Source organism: Curcuma longa, chromosome 16, assembly GCF_044706935.1.
Source record: "Curcuma longa cultivar G26 ecotype Majalengka, Jawa Barat chromosome 16, ITB_CL_G26_1.1, whole genome shotgun sequence".
Classification (NCBI taxonomy): domain Eukaryota; kingdom Viridiplantae; phylum Streptophyta; class Magnoliopsida; order Zingiberales; family Zingiberaceae; genus Curcuma; species Curcuma longa.
Genome location: NC_133876.1, coordinates 12,525,692 through 12,547,116, shown reverse-complemented (window position 1 = coordinate 12,547,116; position 21,425 = coordinate 12,525,692). Strand labels below are relative to the sequence as shown.

At 37.6% G+C, this 21,425-nt stretch overlaps 1 protein-coding gene across 1 annotated transcript; it reads right to left on the bottom strand.

Moving 5' to 3' along the window:
- Positions 1–962: 962 nt before the first annotated feature.
- On the bottom strand, positions 963–14,249 carry LOC141847308 (GBF-interacting protein 1-like). Its single transcript, XM_074735321.1, has 11 exons — positions 14,017–14,249; positions 12,950–12,993; positions 12,277–12,376; positions 11,262–11,382; positions 9,721–9,997; positions 9,464–9,599; positions 7,159–7,549; positions 6,390–6,690; positions 4,685–4,849; positions 3,799–4,302; positions 963–1,925 (listed from the first exon to the last, which is right to left on the bottom strand). The coding sequence occupies exons 1-11, from the start codon at positions 14,177–14,179 to the stop codon at positions 1,635–1,637; spliced, it is 2,493 nt and encodes an 830-aa protein (XP_074591422.1). The 5' UTR covers positions 14,180–14,249; the 3' UTR covers positions 963–1,634.
- Positions 14,250–21,425: the final 7,176 nt, after the last annotated feature.

Below are 21,425 nucleotides of genomic sequence, written 5' to 3'. Positions count from 1 at the left end.
AACGAGGAAGACGGTGGCGCTGAGCATCATTCCTGTGGGAAGCTGGCCGGCGGCGAGGGGACGCAGGGCTGGAATTTTGGAAAGGAGTCGGCTGGTCTACACTCGACACTGAGGCTGCAGCGAGGAAGGCGAAGCTGAGCTGGCAAGTTGGCACGGGTCTCCCATCTTTCAACGCGTGGCAACTTATCCACGTGTGTTAACCGTCAACGACTAATTGGTGGTGGGAAAACGTTTTCTTTCCGCGCTTAACAGGTTAATGGATCTTACTTGGATTATCCAATAACCCATGCGATCTGCAACGGTGGTCTCGGCTCTATTGACTTTTCTCTATCAAACTAAAAAAATAAAAGAGAATTATTTTTAAATAAAATAATTATTTATTCATTATATCTCATAAAAATAATTACACAATAAATAGAACAATCAAGATCTAATTAAATTTTAAAATATGAATTAATTATTAATTTAAATAAATAAAATAAGAGAATTATAAGTTTAAATCTTATCTATCAATTTGTAAGCTGTTGGATTTCATAATCATTTTTGCCTATTTTATAGGAAAATTTTTGGTAGACATTAAAATTTATTTTCTTCTACTTAAAATTTCTTCAAACAATTTTGTTAACTACAAAATATTACTAATTATGAAGTATAAGTTAAGGGTGTTTCATAATTTTTTCGAACCAAATTCAAGCACATAATATTTACTTCGTATTTAAATTATCGAATTCTAACGGAATATTCTGCTGTTCTATTATATGCGTTCGAATGTGTTGTTTGAATAACTCAAACTAAACTTGAATTTAAATCATTTTGAACTATAATTCAATTTTATTCAAATCAAGATTTGAATAACTCAAATCAAACTCAAACTTGAATTTCATTTAGAACTGAACTTGAATCAAAATTATTTATATTTTTAAATTTCAAATTTAAAAATAAACTTCACGAAGTAGAATGACTGAAGAAACTTAAGCATACAAAAGTGCACGATTAAGAATGGGAGAGTATGTTAATACAACACTTGAACAGAACATATTGATAGACTTGCTCAAGCATAGTCCAGATATATTAAGACAGCAACAGAACAAGTATTCAAGAAAATCATAACATAATTTTAAATATCGATACTGGCTTATGCTACCAATCCAGTAGATCAAGAAACACATGCATTCAGCAGTATGCAAGCAAGCAATCGATCCACTAGCTCTAGATTCTTAGCATATCTAATGCTGCTTTATGGCCTCATCTGAAAGTGATGAGAGAAAATATAATTAGAGAGAGTATTTAATTTAATAGCTCAAAAGAGTAAAATAAAGAAAAAAAAAAGGCAGATGACAAAGAATGGGCAGCAAAACAACAGAAGAACCCGAGGGAACCGCACAAGTAAACATAAAAGGGAGAGGTCAGTATCAGTTCACAAGTATAGCCCAAACTATGAATGTCTAGCAACTCCACACCCTGAAGGCCTTCCCATGCAGGATGGCCATGCTTTAGATATAAATATATATATATCCATTCTTTTTTTTCCCCAATCAGGCTTACTCCTATGCCGCGTTCCGAATGTCCTCTAAACTGTCCGAGTGATGATCGATGTCTGAGCTGTGGCTAAAATAACTTAGGTTTGAGTGGCTTCAATAATTATTGGTCCAATTTATCTGTGCGCGTTGTGTCTGTTGATAAACACCGGTAGGAGGGGCCAGCATTTCGACAGCCCCAGCTACAGTTTGCGATTGCTGCAGCAAAGGGTGAACAGAATTGGGGACGGCAGGTGTCGGGGGATAGATGCCACTGAAGGCGCCATGCCCGGCTTGTGTTGGTGTAAAAGTGATGTGCTGACCCTGAGGAATGTTGTAGAAAGAGTTAGCTTGAAGTGAGGAAATGTCGCGTCCAGCGGCAGGAATCCAAACTGGCGGGCCTTCACTCTGCACAGACAACAAATATAGAAATACACATCAATAATACACAAACAGAAAAGGGGGAAACAACATAATAGTTTCAGAATTGTAAATACTACAGCCGGAAAGAACACTAAATAGTACATCCAGAAGGAAGAAAGCCACCAACATGAATTCGTAAACAGAGAATGAAAATCTTTCCTTAGAATTATTAGAAAACATTAAGTTACAAAAGACTTGTAGGGATCTTATTCAAGAATATAGGAGATAAATGATATTGATACACAAATCGGCCAGTACATGAATGATTCGATTATAATAGAAACATGGAGGTTTGATATACTCAGTAATGGAGCCAGATTCCATGTTGTTGTGTCAATGAATCAATTAATAGTAATCCTTACACAATTGTAGCAGATCCATAGAAAAACCTAAATGTTTTTATAAGAGAAACAAACGTTCAGTTACTCGGGAAGTTTTGGGGTCAGAAGCTGAATTCCATCATTGTGTTTGACAGAAGATGCGGTCCAATTAAAACTAGATCCAAAAGAACCAAAAGGTGTCCCTGGCTCATGATGAGATATTCGGATCAAATTAATGAACATAACCAGATATTCTTGCAGCCAAACAAGAAAACTGGATGTAAACATATCAACCAATGGCTCTCAGGACTAATTCACTTTGTGATAAGAAAACATCAATTAAATATTTTAACAAGCTAAAATCAGTACAGTGGTACAGTTAGTATGACTTAATGTAGTCCCAAAAAAGGAAATAGCGGCTTCAGGACACACATCTATGCCAACAACTAAATTGTTTGAGAAACTAAAAATAGGTAGTTCAGCATAAAAGATTTTCCTAATGCAATGCTTAGGAGATTTAGAATAAAAAGGAAAACAATAAAAGGTTGGAATAAATCACCATAACGTCTGTGGATATGGCTTCAAGAATAACCAAAGAAATACCGGATAGGATGAAATCAAAAGCAAAGCATACAGAGAGATAATAGTTAAAATTCACAGCCTTCACTCGCAATGGTTACTGGTAAAGGGTGCTGTTAAAAATCTGTGAGGCGATCATACTTATAGCAGAAACTTCTATTGCTAGATTCTTGACCAGGTAGTCAATAAAATTTTGACATACAAAATATGTAGGCTGGAATTTGAATTATATGAAGAAGAGTTGTACCATCTTTTACAATTTTTACAGACTAGCATTCTTTTTTTTTCAGAACTATTGCTGCTCTGATATTAATTTTCTTTGTTATTCCAATTATGCTTCTTATTACATGAACTTAATTAGATATGTTGTTAAGCATTCATCTTTTCCTATACAAAACTTCAATTTCTTTAAGGGGCTCTAATTAACTAACATAAAGTCAAATCTTTAATTTCATCAATGCATTTCACAAGAAGTATGCAATATCAGTTGCAGAATCTGTTATGGAGTGCATTGTCTGTCTCCCAGTTCTTCTGATGCTTCAAACAACATATATAGAACTAACTCTTATTTAATTTTTCCATGATCAAGAACCTATAATTGTAAGTTTAGTATCCTCTGAGCACTAGCTTTTATGGATGTATGATTCCAAGCTTAAACTAATATCAGGTTCCACATTACCAGATTGTTTCCATAATCATAATCTCTATAACTGCTAAAACGTAAAGTAAAACAGCTAAAGACTGATCACTGAATTTAAAAGCACAACAGTGGCAAAAGGGAATGGTTCCCAATTGAGGTTACCAAGAAGCATGTGGTACAGAAAATATTAAGCAGCTTTCATTAACCCTGAATTGTAATTTTGTGAATGTGCACTATTAGGAGAATTAAGGGACATGATTCAAACATTGTAGCTAAGCTTAAACCAAACATCACAATTGTAGAAAAGCAGAGAAAATACCTGTTGTCCAGAGATATAAACATTATTCTCCTTAAACTGTGATGACCCCAGTTCTTCATTGGTGGTTGAGTTTCCAGAGCTAACAGCAGGAACAGAAGTATAGCCAGCCTGGGTTGAGTTATATGTTCCATAAACATTTGGTAATCCATGAATAGTTGAATTGCCAGTGTTAGAACCAGGTTTGTACTGGGGAAGAGAATACTTGACAGCAGCAGCAGGAGTTGCAGCTCCAGGGGTTGGGTACATGCCACCTGTAAGAGGTTGCTGAGGGAATGCAGCACTGCTCAAGAAATGATGCACCGCTGGTGGAGGGGGATAGAATGGTGAGAAATATTGACCGTAGGGAATGTAGTTGGGAGAGTAGTGAGATATATGTAACCCAGCAGGTTGACGGAAGACAGGGACTGGCTGCTGGGGAATAGCAAGAGAACCCTGCATTGTGCCAGCAGCTTGAGTTCCAAGAGGAGTTGAGCCAACTGTCGGTAGTACTATGGGGTTTGTATTCTGGATTAGAGAAGGAAAAAAAAAAGAGAGAGAGCATCAAGTTATTTAGCAGGATGTAAATCATTGAGAATGAGAACAAGAAAAAATTTGATACACAGCCATAATCAATAAAGAAGACAAAGACGAGCATGAGGTTTGGCTACAACTAATAGAAGGTTAGTTGCATGGACAAACATCAAAGATCAGTATGTAACACCTAATATTAAAAACTCTTTAGCAGAAGGAAAAAAACAACAGCTTAGCAATTTTTATCCAAAAAAAATTGTCCATCATGGTGAGATGGAAGCATTGCACAGGCAATGCATAATAAGGAATTAACTTTTTCTTGCAGGGAAATAGAAGAAAAATGAAGAAGATGATAGTGGAAAGGTTAAATACAAACCTCTTGGGAAGCCTGGCCAACCTGAGCAGGTAGAAGAGCAATGTTCCCATTGTACCTAGTGGAGGCACCAGATGCAAAAAAAGGAGAGATCCGACCATCAGCATCAGGAGATGGACGATAGAATGGATTGAAATAACTAGTGGATGGATCATATGGTTGCTGGACCTGCATTGAAAACCAACACCTAATCAGTTAAGCACAGGTATATAAAATAAGAAAAATTGAAGCAAATTGTCAATTTCCAGGTTCATACATCAGAAATCAGGATGTCGATTTCAAACCAATCTCCTTCACATTTTAACCCAAAATTGATGATAATATTTGAAATAATTGCCAGATCACAATCAGTCAATAAGATAGCACATGAAGTTTTCTCCCTCCCAAATCAAATATCAACCAATTGCAATCAGAAACAGAAGCATAAAGCTTAGTGAGAGAATGAGAGGAAGAAGAAGCTTCCTCAAGAGTAAAGAGAATAGTTTTATTAAGTCATCATCTTTATATTGAAAATAGCAATTGCCACAATCCAAATACAGTATCAAATATCTCTTATTTGCAGTGGTTCTGTATCTAAAACCTAACTGGACTTGTGAAACTAAATAAAGTGATTTATCTCTCAAATTATATTGGCCATTACTCTTTATAATATATTGAGTTTATTATCCCTCCCATTGCTAAAGGAGGAACTTGCGGCTAGCTGAGATTTGAGCTGTATATGCAACAGTCTCAAGAAACCATTTCTGTTGTAATGCAGTTCCACCTCAACAAGTGCACTGGATGATTCATCTTCTTGCCCATTTCTTGGGAAAGGGCACAAGATTCTAAACCACGATACCACTGCAAAAATGTCTGGGTGGTTCACAAAAGTAAGGTTGTAAACGAGCCAAGCCGAGCTAAGCTTTGGGGTGTTCAAGCTTGTTTGATAAGGTAACCAAGCCGAGCCCAAAATGAACCAAGCCATTGAAAAAATCATTCAAACTTGGCTTGATTTATTTTTTATGAGCTTGAGCTTGGTTCAAACTTGGCTTGAGCTTGGTTCATTTAAATGTTATCGAGCTCTCAATTCAAACTTGTTAGATTATTTGAAGCTTTTGCTTGTTTGATTGATTATTGAGCTTGATAATTCAAACTTGTTTGTTTATTTAAAAAATATTTATTCAGCACGTTGATAAGAGTTTTATTTTATTAATAAACATGGTTCGTGAACATTGTTCACGAACGTTGTTCATGAACATTAACGAACTGAACACATATATGTTCAATCTTGTTTATTTAGTTTAATGAGTTGTTCAAGCTTGTTTATTTAATTGATTTTGTATATTGAATGAACATAAATAAGCTCTTATCAAACTGAACACCAAACTTGTTTACGAACATTCGGTTCATTTATAGCCAAGTTTGAATTAGACATAGAAAGCACTAGATTTTTCTTATTACAACAGCTCCATAAAATAACTTATTGAATTGGTAGTGTAATTGGGATGATAAATCACAAAAGCACTGTGTTATAAAAATGACAAAAAGTGTTAACAAAGATTCAGTTGGTACAAAACCACGGTGGCTAGTTGCCACTACAAGACTAACTCCAATGTCATCCATAGAGATCATGATCATAAGATTGTCGAAGGAGAATAAGGTTGCCCATAAAATACCGACTTGTACTGAAACATACATCGATGGATATAAGATAGGGCATGAATTTTACCAGAAAACTTGGAAGACGAGACATATCACGAGCCTGAGAGTCTGAGCCTTCAAAAGAAGCAATCTGGCCACCAAGCTGCGGCACCAATCCTACTGGTGGGTAGGATGGCATAGACTGAAGAACCACATTCTGAGAACTTTCTGGTGCTAAACCTTGGTTGGCCTGGTTGTATTCTTTTTCAGGCGACGTGATATTGGAAGCAACAATTTCCTTCACTGAATAACTTTCTGTGACCTGTTCAGATGATTGAGGATGTTCAGAAAAGTCTTCTTCTTCCGCAGCTGAGGATGCTGCATTGTTGCTGAAATTACAGAAGGAAGCAAATCAAACAATATTGTTAGAAGAGGAAAAACATAGTAGCAAAACTATTATGCAAAAGCATAGCCAAAAAGTAAATTACAATAGCAGAAGAATTGTTGAGGTGCAGTTTCCTTTATTGCTATGCAATTGAGAAGCAAGGAGCATTCAGCCCAAAATGGCTTCTGATGTCACAAGATTCCACATTATATAAGTGTGTATATGTATGAAATCTTGCAAATTTATTTTTTTCCATATTAAAATCTTTGGCATTAACACACTATTATGGGTGTAAATTTATGGTCTATAAAATGAAAGATAAATAAATTCTCTAATGTTTTGGATTGTCACGTCCAAAAAATTCTCAACTTTGCAGAATGCCCTGATTTACCGCAAGATGAAAAAAAAAAGAGATGTCAGATAGCGCATATGCAGATGAAACTAGCAAAAAATGCAATTAGTGTATAGAAACCTTAAAGAGTGCTTCTCAATAGTTTCATCAGTCTCTTGAGATGACTCATAAGGTGGTGTCTCAATATTGTCTCTAGCAGTGTCCTTGGCAATAACCGTATTAAACTCAAAATTAGCATCAAAGTTTCCAAAACTTAGTCCATGTCGTTCAGACTCTGGGACCTGGAGATGGTTTGGAATAATCACATGCTGTCGGTCTGATAGCTGCAGTTCCTCTACCTTCTTTGCTAGATTAACAGAAACTCCTATTGGAGTTGCCAAAGATAAGGTTGGCAATGGTTGGGAAACAGCTTCAATAGCCACAGGTACTTCAGATGTGTCATTTGTCTCGGATGCCTGAGCAGGGTTTGCAAGTACTGATTTTGGTTTCCACTCTTTATTAGCAAGAGGTGCTGAACAGAAAGAAGAGCACTCAGTCTACTTCAAAGTTAGAAACTAGATAATTAGAAATCAGATTAGAAGCTTAGAGCAAAAATTTAACAATCGTCACCAAAAATTTCATGGTATGATACTAAGTTAAATGAACCAAGCATTGCACCACCATATATGTAACTAAAATATAAGCCTTATCAGAATTACAATAAAAATTCCAAAGAATTAAAATATTGGAGCAGTTAGGTCAGACAACGGAGGCAAGGACTTGGAGTGTGCATTGCATATGAAGGCAAGGTTTAAAATATCGAGCCGTGCCGGAGTTTCGGTCCCGGACCGGAACGATACAGTTTCGGTACCGTATCGTACTGTGCCGGTATAGTTTCGGTATTTTTAAAATATAAAATATATTAATTAAAATTAAAAATTTAATATAAATATTTAAAAATAAAAAATAAATTTTTTGATAATTTATAGGATTTAATAAAGCCTATTTAAATTACCCCACATTATAATTTTGAACTATAGCTAGGAATTGATTATCAAAATCCAATTAATACCTAAGTTTAAAAAAAAAAAAGAAAAAAGATCGCGACGCGCGGGCGGCTGCGCGGAGTGTCGCGGGGCTCCGTCGGCGTCGCCGGCCCCGGGCGGCGCCTCCGGCGGCGTCGCCGGCCCCGGGCGGAGCCTCCGGCGGCGTCGCCGGCCCCAATTTTTCCCCGACCTCGGCACGCGCGGGCGAGATCGCGAGATCGCGACCCCGCCGCCGCGCCGGAGGTGTCGCGCGACCCCTCCGGCGAGGCCGACGGGGTCGCGCGACCCCTCCGGCGAGGCCGCCGGAGTCGCGATGGCGGGTGCCGGGCCGTGCCGGTGCCGGTCGGCGGGCGGAACGAAAAATTTCGCCCGTTTCGACCGGCTCGGCACGAGATTTTAAACCCTGTATGAAGGATAAGCAAAAAGAGCAAGTTCCCAAATCTGAAAATTAATTCTTTATTAGTAATTCCCTTGCAAAAGAACTTGCAATTTGTCTAATTTGGCATTTCCCCAGAAAAAGAAATATGAATCCATCATATTCTGCCTCCTTATTGTTTTCAAATATATGGCAAATCGCTAATTAGAATTTTTTATCGTATCTCTTATCATGTAATTTTCTCACATAGAAGAAAATAAAGTGCTAAAAGAAGTCCATGTTGTAGTATACAGCAGTTTCACATATAGGAATTAGCATTAAAATGAGAAAGATTGGTTTCAAAAAGTAATAAATTCTTCCAGCGAATCGAAGTGCAGAAGTAAGCATCTCCAATATTAGAAATTCATATTAAGATGATGTACCAGCTTTTTAATTCCATTCTGAATGCAAAATACGGCTAAAGAACAAAATCCAATAGAAATCTTCAGTTGCTGGAAATCAATAATATATACAAGAAAATATCCTAAAGATAATATATTCAAGAAAGGGCTTATTTTGTTAAACTATAATACTTGCACATTTAAGCAAAGAAAAGAAATCCCAGAAATAGAAGGGGGATTGTTACCGTCCAAGATCAACTCCCATTTGCGTATGGAATCTATCAATTACAAATTGCAACATCCAACAAATAATGTACACTGGCCAAGGAAGTTGGCAATCGTATTCAATAAGTTAATTTGCTATCAGAAAATTTAGTCTACAAGTCTTTAACAAACTTGCTTTTGAACCCTCATGGGCCTGCTTCCAACAAAGGCTTCAAATGAAGACAAACAAGATGCACGTATGCTATCTCCTATGAACTGAAGCACTGTGTTTTAGTTGATTCAGTAAAAATCTATTTTTGGCATCAAATAAAGGATCATATAACATAAATAAGTAGCACAAAAGTTTCTATTTTATTGGAAGTTGGAACAACAAAAAGCCTACAAATATAAGCGGTTAAAGAAAATGAGGTAAGTTCTACCTTTCTGCAAACCACTTGGATGTTGAAAGCGATTACTGTAGGTTGAAGATGGTCTATTGCCCAGAGGACCAGAAGAAGATGATGCAACTTGGGATTTTTCTACAGATTCATCTGTTACTGATCCATGTGGTTTTATCTGTGGCAAAGTTCATGTCAGAACATCCTTTTTCACTAACATCTGATAAAGCTATATCCAGATATGTTGAGTGCAACCTAACTAGTGGTGGCTGCAAATTCAGACCACTGGATCCATTTACCTGTTTCGTGGTCCCCAGCTCAGTAGGGGTGTGTGTATCAGTAGATGGAACCGTCACCAACTTGTTTGAAGAGAATTGATCCATATCTCGTTGCAATTGACCGGATGCAGAACCACCTTTTGCATCTTTAGAAGGTAATCTGGGATTCGCAGTCTTAGTAGTTACTGCATCAAAATTTTCTTCCAATGAAGCGTCGTTAACACCAGACACATTAGACCCCTGAGAAGACACAGGATGTTCTATGTTGCTGGGACCATTGACGATACCAGATACAGAGCTGAAAAGTAAGAATTATTTGAAAGTATAGTCAAGATTCAAGTTTTAAAAAGAAAATATATATATTGACCAAAAAGCCTAGTGTACATCTTGTAAAAGAGAAGAGGGCAATCGATGATGCACAAGTTCTGATACATCATTTTTTCACTTGTTTGCAATGTATAATTAATCAAAAAATTCAACTGACTTTCCAATTACCAAAAGGTTAATTTTATGCTTTTTTTCACAGACCTATAACTCTTATATTGCATCTAAATTACTCTTGAGGTACTAGTGAAGTGGCACGAGAGAAGCAACCAGTGCACAAAGTTACCACAGATGAAAAGACTGTACATGCAATTTGCCTTATTCCAGATGGCTATGAGGATTTATAATAAGTAAAACACTCAAAATTCAGAGCATATATTTTAGGATGATAGTAAGGGGCAAACTCGCCCGATGAATCTGGCCTAACTTATATTTTGCACTATAAGAATTAATTACATAATACAAGCAAGGCTACCTTATATTGTGTATCAGGTACCAGAATATCCTCCAGAAAAAAAATAATGTTTTTGCAACATATCCAACCCAATTCCCGACCAATGAAAGAAAGAGAAAACTGGATTACAGAACACAAATGGAAGTAGGTAGTGACACTGGTATCTCAATCTAATCCTCCCCAGTTAACATGCTGATTCAGCACGAAAAATGAAGCACAAAAAGTTGAACTCTAACTCACCAAAGAAGAAATATTATAAACCTGAAAGATGGTCAATCGAACCAAATTTATCCCCAAATATCATCATGTATGACATGCTGAAGATGTAGAACTGTGGATAAGAGCCGACCAGTCATAATGATTTCAGGTTGTCAAGTTTGCAACCCAGAGTCCAGACCTTAGAATGCTGAATAGGAATAAACAATCTAGACATCAATTGTGGTCTAAATTGGATTAGAATCTCATGATCCAACAATGAAATCCTATGTTCCTCATTGTTCCTAGGGACAATCTCAAAATGGAAAGAGGATCTCAAATATATCTTTTAAAAATTACAAATGAATCAAATGACAAATCACATTAAGCTCCAATAAAATCAAGGATTAATATTGCACAACATAAAAAACTTTAAATGATGAAGAAATGAAAAAGAAAACCTGATATTCGCACAATTAATTGGATTGAAACATTTAATGATTGATCTCATTCAATTAGACATCACAGACATCAAGAATCAGTAAAGCAATACATTATTGAGAGACAACCTTTGCTCAAAACTACATACCTCAGTAATGCAGACTTATTCTCTGTGTCGGGAGTTGTGGATATAGACGTATGAGCTTTATCTATCCCTTGATTTAGCCCACTCTCCTTTCCTGATGTTGCATTTCTTCCAGCAGTAGCATCTGACAGGGAATGACAATTTTCTAGTCAATATCCAGTAACTAGCAACTGGGGATTGAAACTTCGAGCCGTATCGTGCAATACGGGTGAAATTTTTCGTTCCGCCGATGGACCAGCACTGGCACAGCACCAGCACCGTGGTTCCGACTGGGAGACACCTCCGGAGGCACCGCCCGGGCCCGGTGACGCCACCGGAGGCGCCGCCCGAGCCCAGCAACGCCACTGGAGGCGCCACACGTGCCTGGCGACGCCTCCACGCGCGGGCCGCGCGCGACCAGGGGTGAAGCAGTCATGATTTTTTTTGGGGTTTTTAACTTAGGATTTAATTGAGATTTTAATAATCAATTCCTAAACTATAGTTGGGGATAATTTAAATATGCTTTATTAAAATTCATAAAATTATCTTATTATTTTTAAAAATATTTTATTTTTTATTTTTAAATATTTAGATTACATTTTTTATTTTAGTTAATATATTTTATATTTTAAAAATACCGAAACTATACCAGCACGATACGATACTACAATACGGTATCAAAACTATTGTTCCAGTCCGGGACCGAAACCTCAGCACGGCTCGATATTTTAAACCTTGCTAGCAACAGAAGATTCAAAAGTAACCAATATGTGCTTTTGAAGTACACCTTAGAGATCACAACAAAATGTGTTCTGTAATGGAGTGAAAGCCATCAGCAAAGGCAGCAAATAACAGAATGGAGTTTATATGCACAAGATGGGAAAAGGGAAGTGGAATTTGCAGATGGGAAGGGAAATGATAGTTTGTAAACTACATGTAGCAACTTCATGTGAAAATGTAAGGTGCATTGAGAAAACTAACACTGACAGCAATATGGTTGCATCGCAAAAGCAGTACAGCATTACAAAGAAGTACATACCATTAGGCAGTGAGCGGGAGGAGTAGTTTCCCCGACCTCCCCGACCTCCTCGCCCCTGCATACCAGGCCTCCACCTAGGCTCAGCAGGTTCTCTGACATTCTGGTGAGAAAAGCAAAATGTACCGATCATGAATTCAACCAAGAAGAGTATACGGATTATGCATTCAACAAATCCTATAAGGAAATTTATAAGGGCCATAAAGCAACTACACAAGTGTACTTTGAAGAATATCAAAGAATGACCCAAACCATGGTCTTAAAATAGTTTGTTCTGAAGAACATCAAGAAATCAGTTGCGGTTAAGATTCAAGAAATTTGGCTTCCTATGAGCCTGAGTAAAATTTAACTTTCATATTGTAATTGGTTATACTGTTATCAGTTAGATTAGAAATTATATTTAAAGATGATAAGAACAAGCATCTGCCTAGTTCATGTAATTCAGGGGTCCATATTTTCCCTTGAGATATAGACGGCAATGAGATGACATGTTTATATGAAATCTTATGTTAACTAAATGTCAAAGACTTTATCTTTCCAAAATTCTGATAAATATTAATTGCTCTGGAACAGATATGATGCTGCTGTTGTATACACATATACTATGTTTGAAAATACAGAGGAAGGAAATGATGAAATTATGCCAAGAATGGCAACCCAAACAACCAATATTTACCTCCTTTCTCTTGTCACGCTTCCTTTTCACCTCATGGAAAGTGTCTGAAAAGCCAAAAAAAGAAAAAGAGTTGTTATGACCTAATAGAAAGGTAGACACAAGGGCACTTGAATACAAACCACGTGAAAAATTAGGCGCATAACTATGCATTTACAGTTGAATAAATACAAAATACCCAACTGTTGCAATCATGCCAGTATTTGTAAAAAAGACAAACAAAAAAATTGACGCTAAAAAGAAGATAATAAAAGTTATATAACCTTCACACCAATACATCCTAGCTTAGGTTATCATATTGGGCAATAACAGATGATATGCGACATAACGGAATGCCATGTGAATAGTATTATAATTGTCTGCAAAGTGGAAAAATACCAACCACGTACCAACACTAGGCATTTTAAGCGAAACATACTCACTGTATAGCTTTCACAGTACGACTGTAGAACAGTAGCTTCCATAAAGTGAGGGACATGCACAAATGTTACAGTAAAATATAGCAGCAAAGTACGTAACAATGTGTAATCGTGAGTCGTGACCCCTTTAGGCAACGAAGCACACCACAAAAGAACTTTGAGCTACAGAAAATTGGTGATTCCGGTATTATGCAAGACAAGTCTACTGGAATGCATACGTCTCAACAGAGGAAGCATTTTCAATAAATTAGAAAGGTAAAGTAATCGTTAAGCAATGATTCACGTCAATTGGATCATTGTCTCATTAAGACGGCCAAAAAAGGATAGCATAATCAAAGATGCCAATCAAAGCCTACTTGATACTGAACAGTGTCTTCAATACCCAAAACATATATTTCTTCCAAACCCGTACAGATTACTGTCCGGCCCAAGTCCAGAGGGAAAAAAATCACAGTCAAAAACCCAAATCTCCACCCGATAGAATCAATCAGCATCCACCACAGGGGGGGAAGGAGATCGATCTCTGAATGCTAATACTCGATTCGCACGATGACACCACTTCCAGAACGCACATCCGAGCCGAAAAGGGGAGGAGCCTGAGATGGGAGAGAGCAGGAGCAGGAAGGGAAAGGGAAAGGGGAAGATCGAGACCTTGGAGGAGGAGCTTCTGGGCGGTCTCGTTGGGATCCATGGAACACTCCTTGAGCATTGCGTAAATCTCCTCGTCGCTGTGGTTGCCGGCGATCTCCTTGATGTTCTGGATCGTGCGCCGCACGCCGGCGGGGATCGAAACCCTAGCCCCTCCGCCACTCATCTTCGTTCGGATCCAAAGGAGGAGGAGGTGGAGGGAGGCCGAGCGGAAGGGTTTAGAGAGGGAGAAAACGAGGAAGGCGAGCTCAGAGAGAGAGAGACCGCCTTTTCTGCCCTTTTTATTTTCCCTCTTTTTTAATTTTATTTAGGGCAAATTAATTTTATTTAGGGGTCCTTTTTTAATATTTGAAATAGTAACATTTCATTTTACACCTTGACGATATCAAAATTTCACTTTGCCGTCGAAAGTTTAAGGCAGCGTTTGGTTTGGCTGTTTTCCAGCGTTTTCCATTTTCCTTTTCCAAGGAAAATGGAAAACGCTGAATGGTTGCTGTTTTTATTTTCATTTTTTGGAAAATGAACTCTCATTTTCTGGAAAACTAGAGAATGATATTTTGACGTTTTCTAGTTTGAGAATGAAAATTGGAAAATTGGAAAATGCGGCTACAGTACCTCTCCCCATCCTCCGCGTTTGGCCGCCCCCACCTCCTTCTCCCGATTTTTTTCTCTCCCGACATAACCTCCTCCTCTCCTCTTCCTATCGCTTTTCTATCATCGGCGTTGAGATCCGAGCGGCGGCTGCGCGAGTCGGAAGGGATGGGAGCGGCGGCTGCGCGAGAAGACGAGAGGCGCGGAGGTCTGCAAGTCGTAGCACGGGATCAGCACCGGCTTTATAGTGTCGCGGAGCGTCAATTTCTCCCCGAAAGCCTCCTTCATCACCCTTTCCATGGCAATCGTCGCCGAGGACGCCCCTCCGCCACAACCCCCGCCGCGGAAGACGCCGCAGAGGAAACCAGGAGAAGACGAGGACGAGGAAGATGGGGACGAGGGCGGCGCCTTCCCCAAAAGCCTGCTTCCATGGTCGGATAGGAAGCGCCAAGTATCGTCCGCGCAGAAGAGCAGACGGAGGCCATCGCAGGTGGCGAAGAGCATGGCGGCAAAGACGCCCCCGAACCAAACGCATTTTCCAGTTTTCTTTTCCAGAAAATAGAAAACAGCGTATAATACCAAACGCATTTTCTGTTTTTTGAAAACTAGATCAGAAAATGGAAAACTGGAAATAGAAAATGGAAAACAGAAAATGAAAAATATTTTCCAAACCAAACGCCCCCTAAAATACCCCTCTTCCTTTATATATAAGGCGCTGCTTAATATTAATAAAATAGTAATTTGATATATTTTAAAAAATATTTTTTATTTCATTATTATTGTATTTGAGAATTCCATTAAAAACATATAATGACATGTTTTCTTTAGTGAAGTAAACAATTCTCTGTCTCTTGTTTTATTTGAAAAAATAAATAAATACACATTTTCTTTCTTATATTTCTTAGTGTTTATAGTTTTCTTTTATAGCGTAGGAATTTGGCAATTGGAGTCCCTAATGCATACCAGACTTCACTATTCTTTCTTATTTTTTTTACCATAATCCTATGATATTGTATGCATAAGTACGCAATACTATAAACATTCACTTTTTTTATAACTTGTTGTTTTCTTTTTTCTCCTCCTCAATAACTGATTTGAGCATCGGAGTGGTCAAGCCAAAGATGCCTCTGACCTTTCTTCTCACGGAATTAGTATTTGCAAGTCTCGAGCTCATCATCTTCTTTCTTCTTGTGACGTCGACTGTGGTGCTGACTAGCGGATGACATCCCGAAGTTCATCATCTTCTTCCTTCTCGTGACCTCAATCATAGCGCTGAGTGACAAATGACACATCTATAAGGCAATCTCAACAGAAACGATTTTATACAACAAACTTTTGATAATTTCATTCTCATCTTTTCTTACTTGCATTGTCCTTAACTAGAATTTTTTCACTTCCTCGTTTTATGCATCTATAATTGCCTAAGTCAAATTTCCTACCTATAGTTTTTTCAATGTAATAAATACTTTTCTCCTAATTTTATGCATGTATCATGTGTCCCCGGGGCAATAGTACAACGGTAGGACATTCGGGTTGTAACCCAAGGACCCTTGGTTCGATCCTCAGCTACGACGTATTTGTAGAAATTTTCCTTCAAATGGGAAACGCAATCAAAGGATGCTGGGTATCTGAATTGACCGTCGTGTACGCTTCCCGATTTACCCTGGTAGTCGGTGGAAAATTTCTGTGGGATCGGATTGGCTACCTCAGGGATTGAGTCCATAAAACTGACTGAAATTTATCAATTTTTTTTTTTTTTGCATGTATCATGCCTTTAATTAACTTATCCATAACTAGTGAATCTATTGCTCCTCTGTATCATATCGATAGTGTCTTAACTAAGGTTTTTAGATAACTTAGTTTGTTCATGCAAATATTCTTTTCGACACGTGTTATCCTCTAAGAGGAACTATATATAATCTGCAATTAATATTAGTTTGACCATTTTCGACACGTGTTATCCTCTAAGAATACGAGTGTATCCTGTTATTCAGTATTTGCTGCAAGACAAAATTCCGTTTTACTTCAGTAGTTCCACGTCAGATTATTATTAATTAATTGTTTTTTTTTAAAATAATTCTGTTGATTCCGTTAATTCTGTTTAAATATTTTTTATATAAAAAGCCAGCAGAGGCGCTAGTGTTCTTCATTTCCTACCGTGATTGAAAAAGAGTCGTCACTACTGGTCGGAGAAGGAGGTGATGGAGCGTGCATCTCCTCTTCCTCCTCTTCTTCCTTTTCCGCCACGGTTGACGGGACACTGTCGTCCTCCTCGTAATCTTCCTCCGCGTCTTTCGCGTGCCACACCACCCCAGAAGCCGCCCGTGATGTGCCGATGGGTTCCTCCGCCCGCTGGTGAAATATCGATCAATTGCGATGCATCGATCCGCAACGATCGCATCGGCCTCGGGTGCATCGGTCGCAACCATGTCGGTGCAGTGGTGTTCGCCGTCGCCGCAGCGTGCAGAAACAGAGACGGTAACTCCGTAGTCTATCATGAGCTGGAAGCGATCTTGAGAGGATTACAAGAAGCTTTTTGTAGAGGCTTCTCCACCGTCAGAGTTTTCTCTGACTCTTTAATGTCGATTCAGATTCTGAACGGCGACAGAGAGGCAGACAGTTCTTGCCACCACCTGATTTTTAAGATCGCTACCGCCGCCTCCATGTTTCAATTCGTCTCCTTCTCCTTCACCTACCGAGAAGCCAACTCACCGGCGGATTTCCTTTCTAAATATTGCCATCCCGACGAGTTTGAATGGGTCTCCGACGATAGCATGGCCAACGACTACCCCGAAGAATTTCAATATTTACTCTGCATCGATGCATTCGGCGTGTTTCATCTGAGACAACCGAAGTAACCGCTACTATCCTTTGGCGCTGAATTCCCATGACATGAAAATATGTCCACTGTTATTTTTTATTTTGTAGCAAACTCCAAGCCCATTTAAAGGCTTAAACATGTTCAGTGTTATGTTTTTTTATTCTGTCTGTTTAAGAAACTTTTTCTCTGAAGAATTTCTCCCTGAATAAATTTTTTTTATGTTTTGAATATTTTATAGAATTTTATCAATCGGAAATCCTCTCGATCAAGTCGGCTTTTGCCAGAAACACAACCAAATAATAATAAAATATATTAATATAAATAATAATAGAAGAGAAAATTACATTCAGAGCCAGAGTTTTTCTAATTTTTTTATTTTACCTTGGAATTTTTAAAAACTACATTTCAGCCATCGTCAGCCATTGGGTATATAGTGGCGGCAAATTATTGTATCTTATAAACAGAGGGGCGATATATGAAATAGAAAAGAAGATTTGCTGGCAATATATATATGATTATTATATATTTATATTGTAAAAAAATGAATTATTTAAAGAGATTTTAAAATTATCATTAACTATATCTTTCTTATTGATTATCGTCTAACAAAAATATTTTTTTATTTTTATAGAATTATATAAAAATAAACAACTTTAAAATCTTCTTTTAGAGACAATTTTGATATAGAATGATCGGATTGCAGTTTATTCTTTCTATCAATTAAAAGATCACGAAAAGAATTATTATATCCTAGGTTTAGAGGCACTATCTCTAAGTAATTATATTTGAGATATTTAAAGACCACAAGAGTGTGAAATATTGTTTTACTCAAAAGAGTTGAATCTTAGATTGAAAAGATAGATAGAATTTTTGAAAGACTACGACTATACTATCAAATATCATCCTGAAAAAATTAATGTAGTGGTAGATATATTGAGCAAAAAGTCCAGAAGAACATTAACATATTACAAGGTGATAGTTATTGAGTTAGTTTAGAACTAAAATGGACGGTTGATAGGAGGCTTCATTTGCGAGTAAAGGAAAACACAAAGTAGTTCTTTAACTTATAATACACCATGTGAAAATATAAGCTTATTAGAGGTTACTCAAAGCTCATAAAAAGAGAACTTAGGATAATCCATACATTATAACGATCAATCTAAGGCGATTGTTGAAGCTTATTTCGTCCTTCAATTCTTAGGTTAACTGTTGAACTATCCGACCTAAGTATTGTTTTAAAGACTTTTGACTTGTCGGGCACAGATCAACTTTGTGAAGGATGTATGCGATCGGAGATGTTAACTGTCCATGTCCATGAAGGAAGTCCTCAAATGGATTCAAAACTAATAGACTTATGAGTAGAGAAGAAGCTGTTGGTGCCCCGGTTAGTTTTGATGTGATCAACCAGGTTAAGTTAGGTCCTGTGTTGTTCTAATCCCTCTGCTAAGTGTGCAGGAATTTAGGTACGGAGGAAGTCGAGCGTAAGACGTAGCAGACGAGAAGGGTTGCACGGGAAAGTGAGCCGACGGGCTCGGTGCAATCCGAGGGACGCGGAAGCTACGGAAGAGTACACCGGTGGAGCGAGAAGGACGTGCGCGAAGTCCGAGGAACGAGAAACCGGGAGGAAGCATGCTCGAGGGGCAAAAGGCCGGAGTCGGGTTCAGGTGAGCCTAACTCCGGTTGGCCAGAAATCACCCAACCAAAGATTCTACAAAAAGTCAACAAAAGTCAAACTGTTGACTTTGACCGTTGACTTGACTGTTGACTTTGACCGGAGAAGACGACGTAGACTTGGACCGTTTGAACATGGCGGTTGAAAAAAAAGAAGAAGAAAAATAATAATAATAAGATTTATCTTTTATCATATAAAAGATAAATGCTTATTTTTTTAATTAAGGATAATTCTCTTTATCTTTTATTAAAGATAAAGTTTATCCTTATTTACTCAACGGCTACGATCAAGCTTATCTCTGATCAACGGTTAGGATCGCATCAACGGATCAACGACCAAGAGAAAGTTCATCTACGATCAACGATCTAGATCTATTCTTTTGTGCTATAAATAGACTTAGAGTTTTAGAGTTAAATCACCAATTACTTTTGTAATCTTCTCTCTAAGTCTGTGTGCTATAATTGTAAAGGCTTCTCCGCCTAAAGGAGTTTTTTGATTGAGCGTTAACTGCCTTGGAAGCAACGATCCAGTTGCAACCAAGTTTTTTCAAAGACGAGTGCTAATTCTCTTAACCGTCTATTCACCCCCCTCTAGCCGGTCCAACCCGAACCTACAGAAGCATTGGTCTATGCTCTTAGGGATCAATTGGAAAGGCAAGAAGGAAGCAAAGGTGACATGTTGTGTTCCCAATTTAAGTCATCAGTGTCATTAATTATATGATTGGAACATTATCGATTAACATAATTGAGTCTAGTTAACACAAACCTTGAGTTGAGGAGAGGGCAAGGTGTCGTTTCTCCTCGGATCAGATCGAAGAGGTTCATCTTCCGTAGGAGCCTGAGACATGTAGCACTGGTCCATGACTCCTGCGATATTCACCTCAAATTTAGTTCATAGTGTGTTGGTTCAAGGAATGAAGAAGATGAAGACTTGATCGAGCCAATGAGCCATCTATTCGGTTAAACCGGCACATCCAACCTGAGAGTGGGGCTCAACCATGAAATTTTCAGAGGACTAGAGTGATCAAACATACAACTTTTTATCAAGCAAAAGAAAGAACAATGGAATTCAATGAAACCTAAACAAAGATGTTCGCTCTTCCCAAACAAAATCAATTTATAATTAAACTAGCAAATTCTAGATAAATGTTATTTTTCTAGAAATTTGGCTAAATTTGTGGGTAAATTTCATTTTTCTAGAAATCATTGCGGAATGAAAGATTCTAGATAACATAGTGCAAAGATAGGCATTCGCCTTGGGGAAGAACAAAAGACATGATGTTTGCTATTGGAGCTTCCAGTGCATTCCTCTGAGGATGACTTATTGATTGCGTCGTGACTAACTGTAATTTTTCGATTTACTTCCTCACAAATGATCGTGGGACCGATCATGTGAGACTGCTAAGGTGGCGGATTTCACCTTTGCAGAAGAGGATGACTTATTGCTATCTCCTCCTAAAGAAGAACATCTCCCCCAACTCTCCCTATTTGAGTTTGAATACGAACAACATTCCTCGTTCAGTTCAGTCCTTTTCTCCTACAAAAGAAAAGCCTTAGCATCGATCTCATAGAACTTGAAGAAATATTGATAAAATAAAATATTAGTCAGAGAAAAGATATACTTTCGCCTTTTGCCCCTTCCTAATTAGAATCTATTTATTAGCCACTATAATTTGATAAAATTACGTTATAAATTTTAAAACATCTTTTTTTATCCATATGACAATTATGCAAATCAAATTCAAATAAAAAATTATTAGGATAGTAAATAAGTCAAGTCAAATTAAATTTTATATTATTCAACTTTATTTGATAAAGATAATAAATTATATGTTGAACCTAAAATGAATGAAGTAGTTGAAATATATTATTTTTTAAATTTGAGTTTTGTTTGAATTTGATTTGAGTTTAATTTATTTAGATGATAAGGAATTCTTAATTTGAATTGATTTGATTTTAAACTTTTATAATGTTTTAAATTTGATTGTTTAGTAAGTTCGTTGTTTATTTTGGGAAGTTCTATAATCGTGAATTTTATTTATGAATATTATTTGATTCGTGAGCTCATGAACATATTTATTTATGAAATGATTATATGAATGGAGCCTGTCACTCATGCTCCATTCATGTTGAATTTTTCATGCTAAGTTCTCAAGTTGAAATTAGGTTGGCTAATTAAATCAATCACCTTCGGTCATCTTCAACACCTCCTGCCACTCCAACTCTAGGCTAACAGTAGTCTCCAATAAGCTATATATAGTTAGATCAAATTCTCCTCGATTCACAAAAACAAACATCCCACTTTTGCTCCGGCATACCATTGCTGCTG

Coding starts and splice junctions, on each gene's coding strand:
- LOC141847308 (XM_074735321.1), bottom strand. CDS start 14,179: ATGAGTGGCGGAGGGGCTAGGGTTTCGATCCCCGCCGGCGTGCGGCGC. Junction 11,383..12,276: donor CTCCCGCTCACTGCCTAATG/GTATGTACTTCT, acceptor ATTCCCTGTCAG/ATGCTACTGCTGGAAGAAAT. Junction 9,600..9,720: donor AGCTGGGGACCACGAAACAG/GTAAATGGATCC, acceptor ACTTTGCCACAG/ATAAAACCACATGGATCAGT.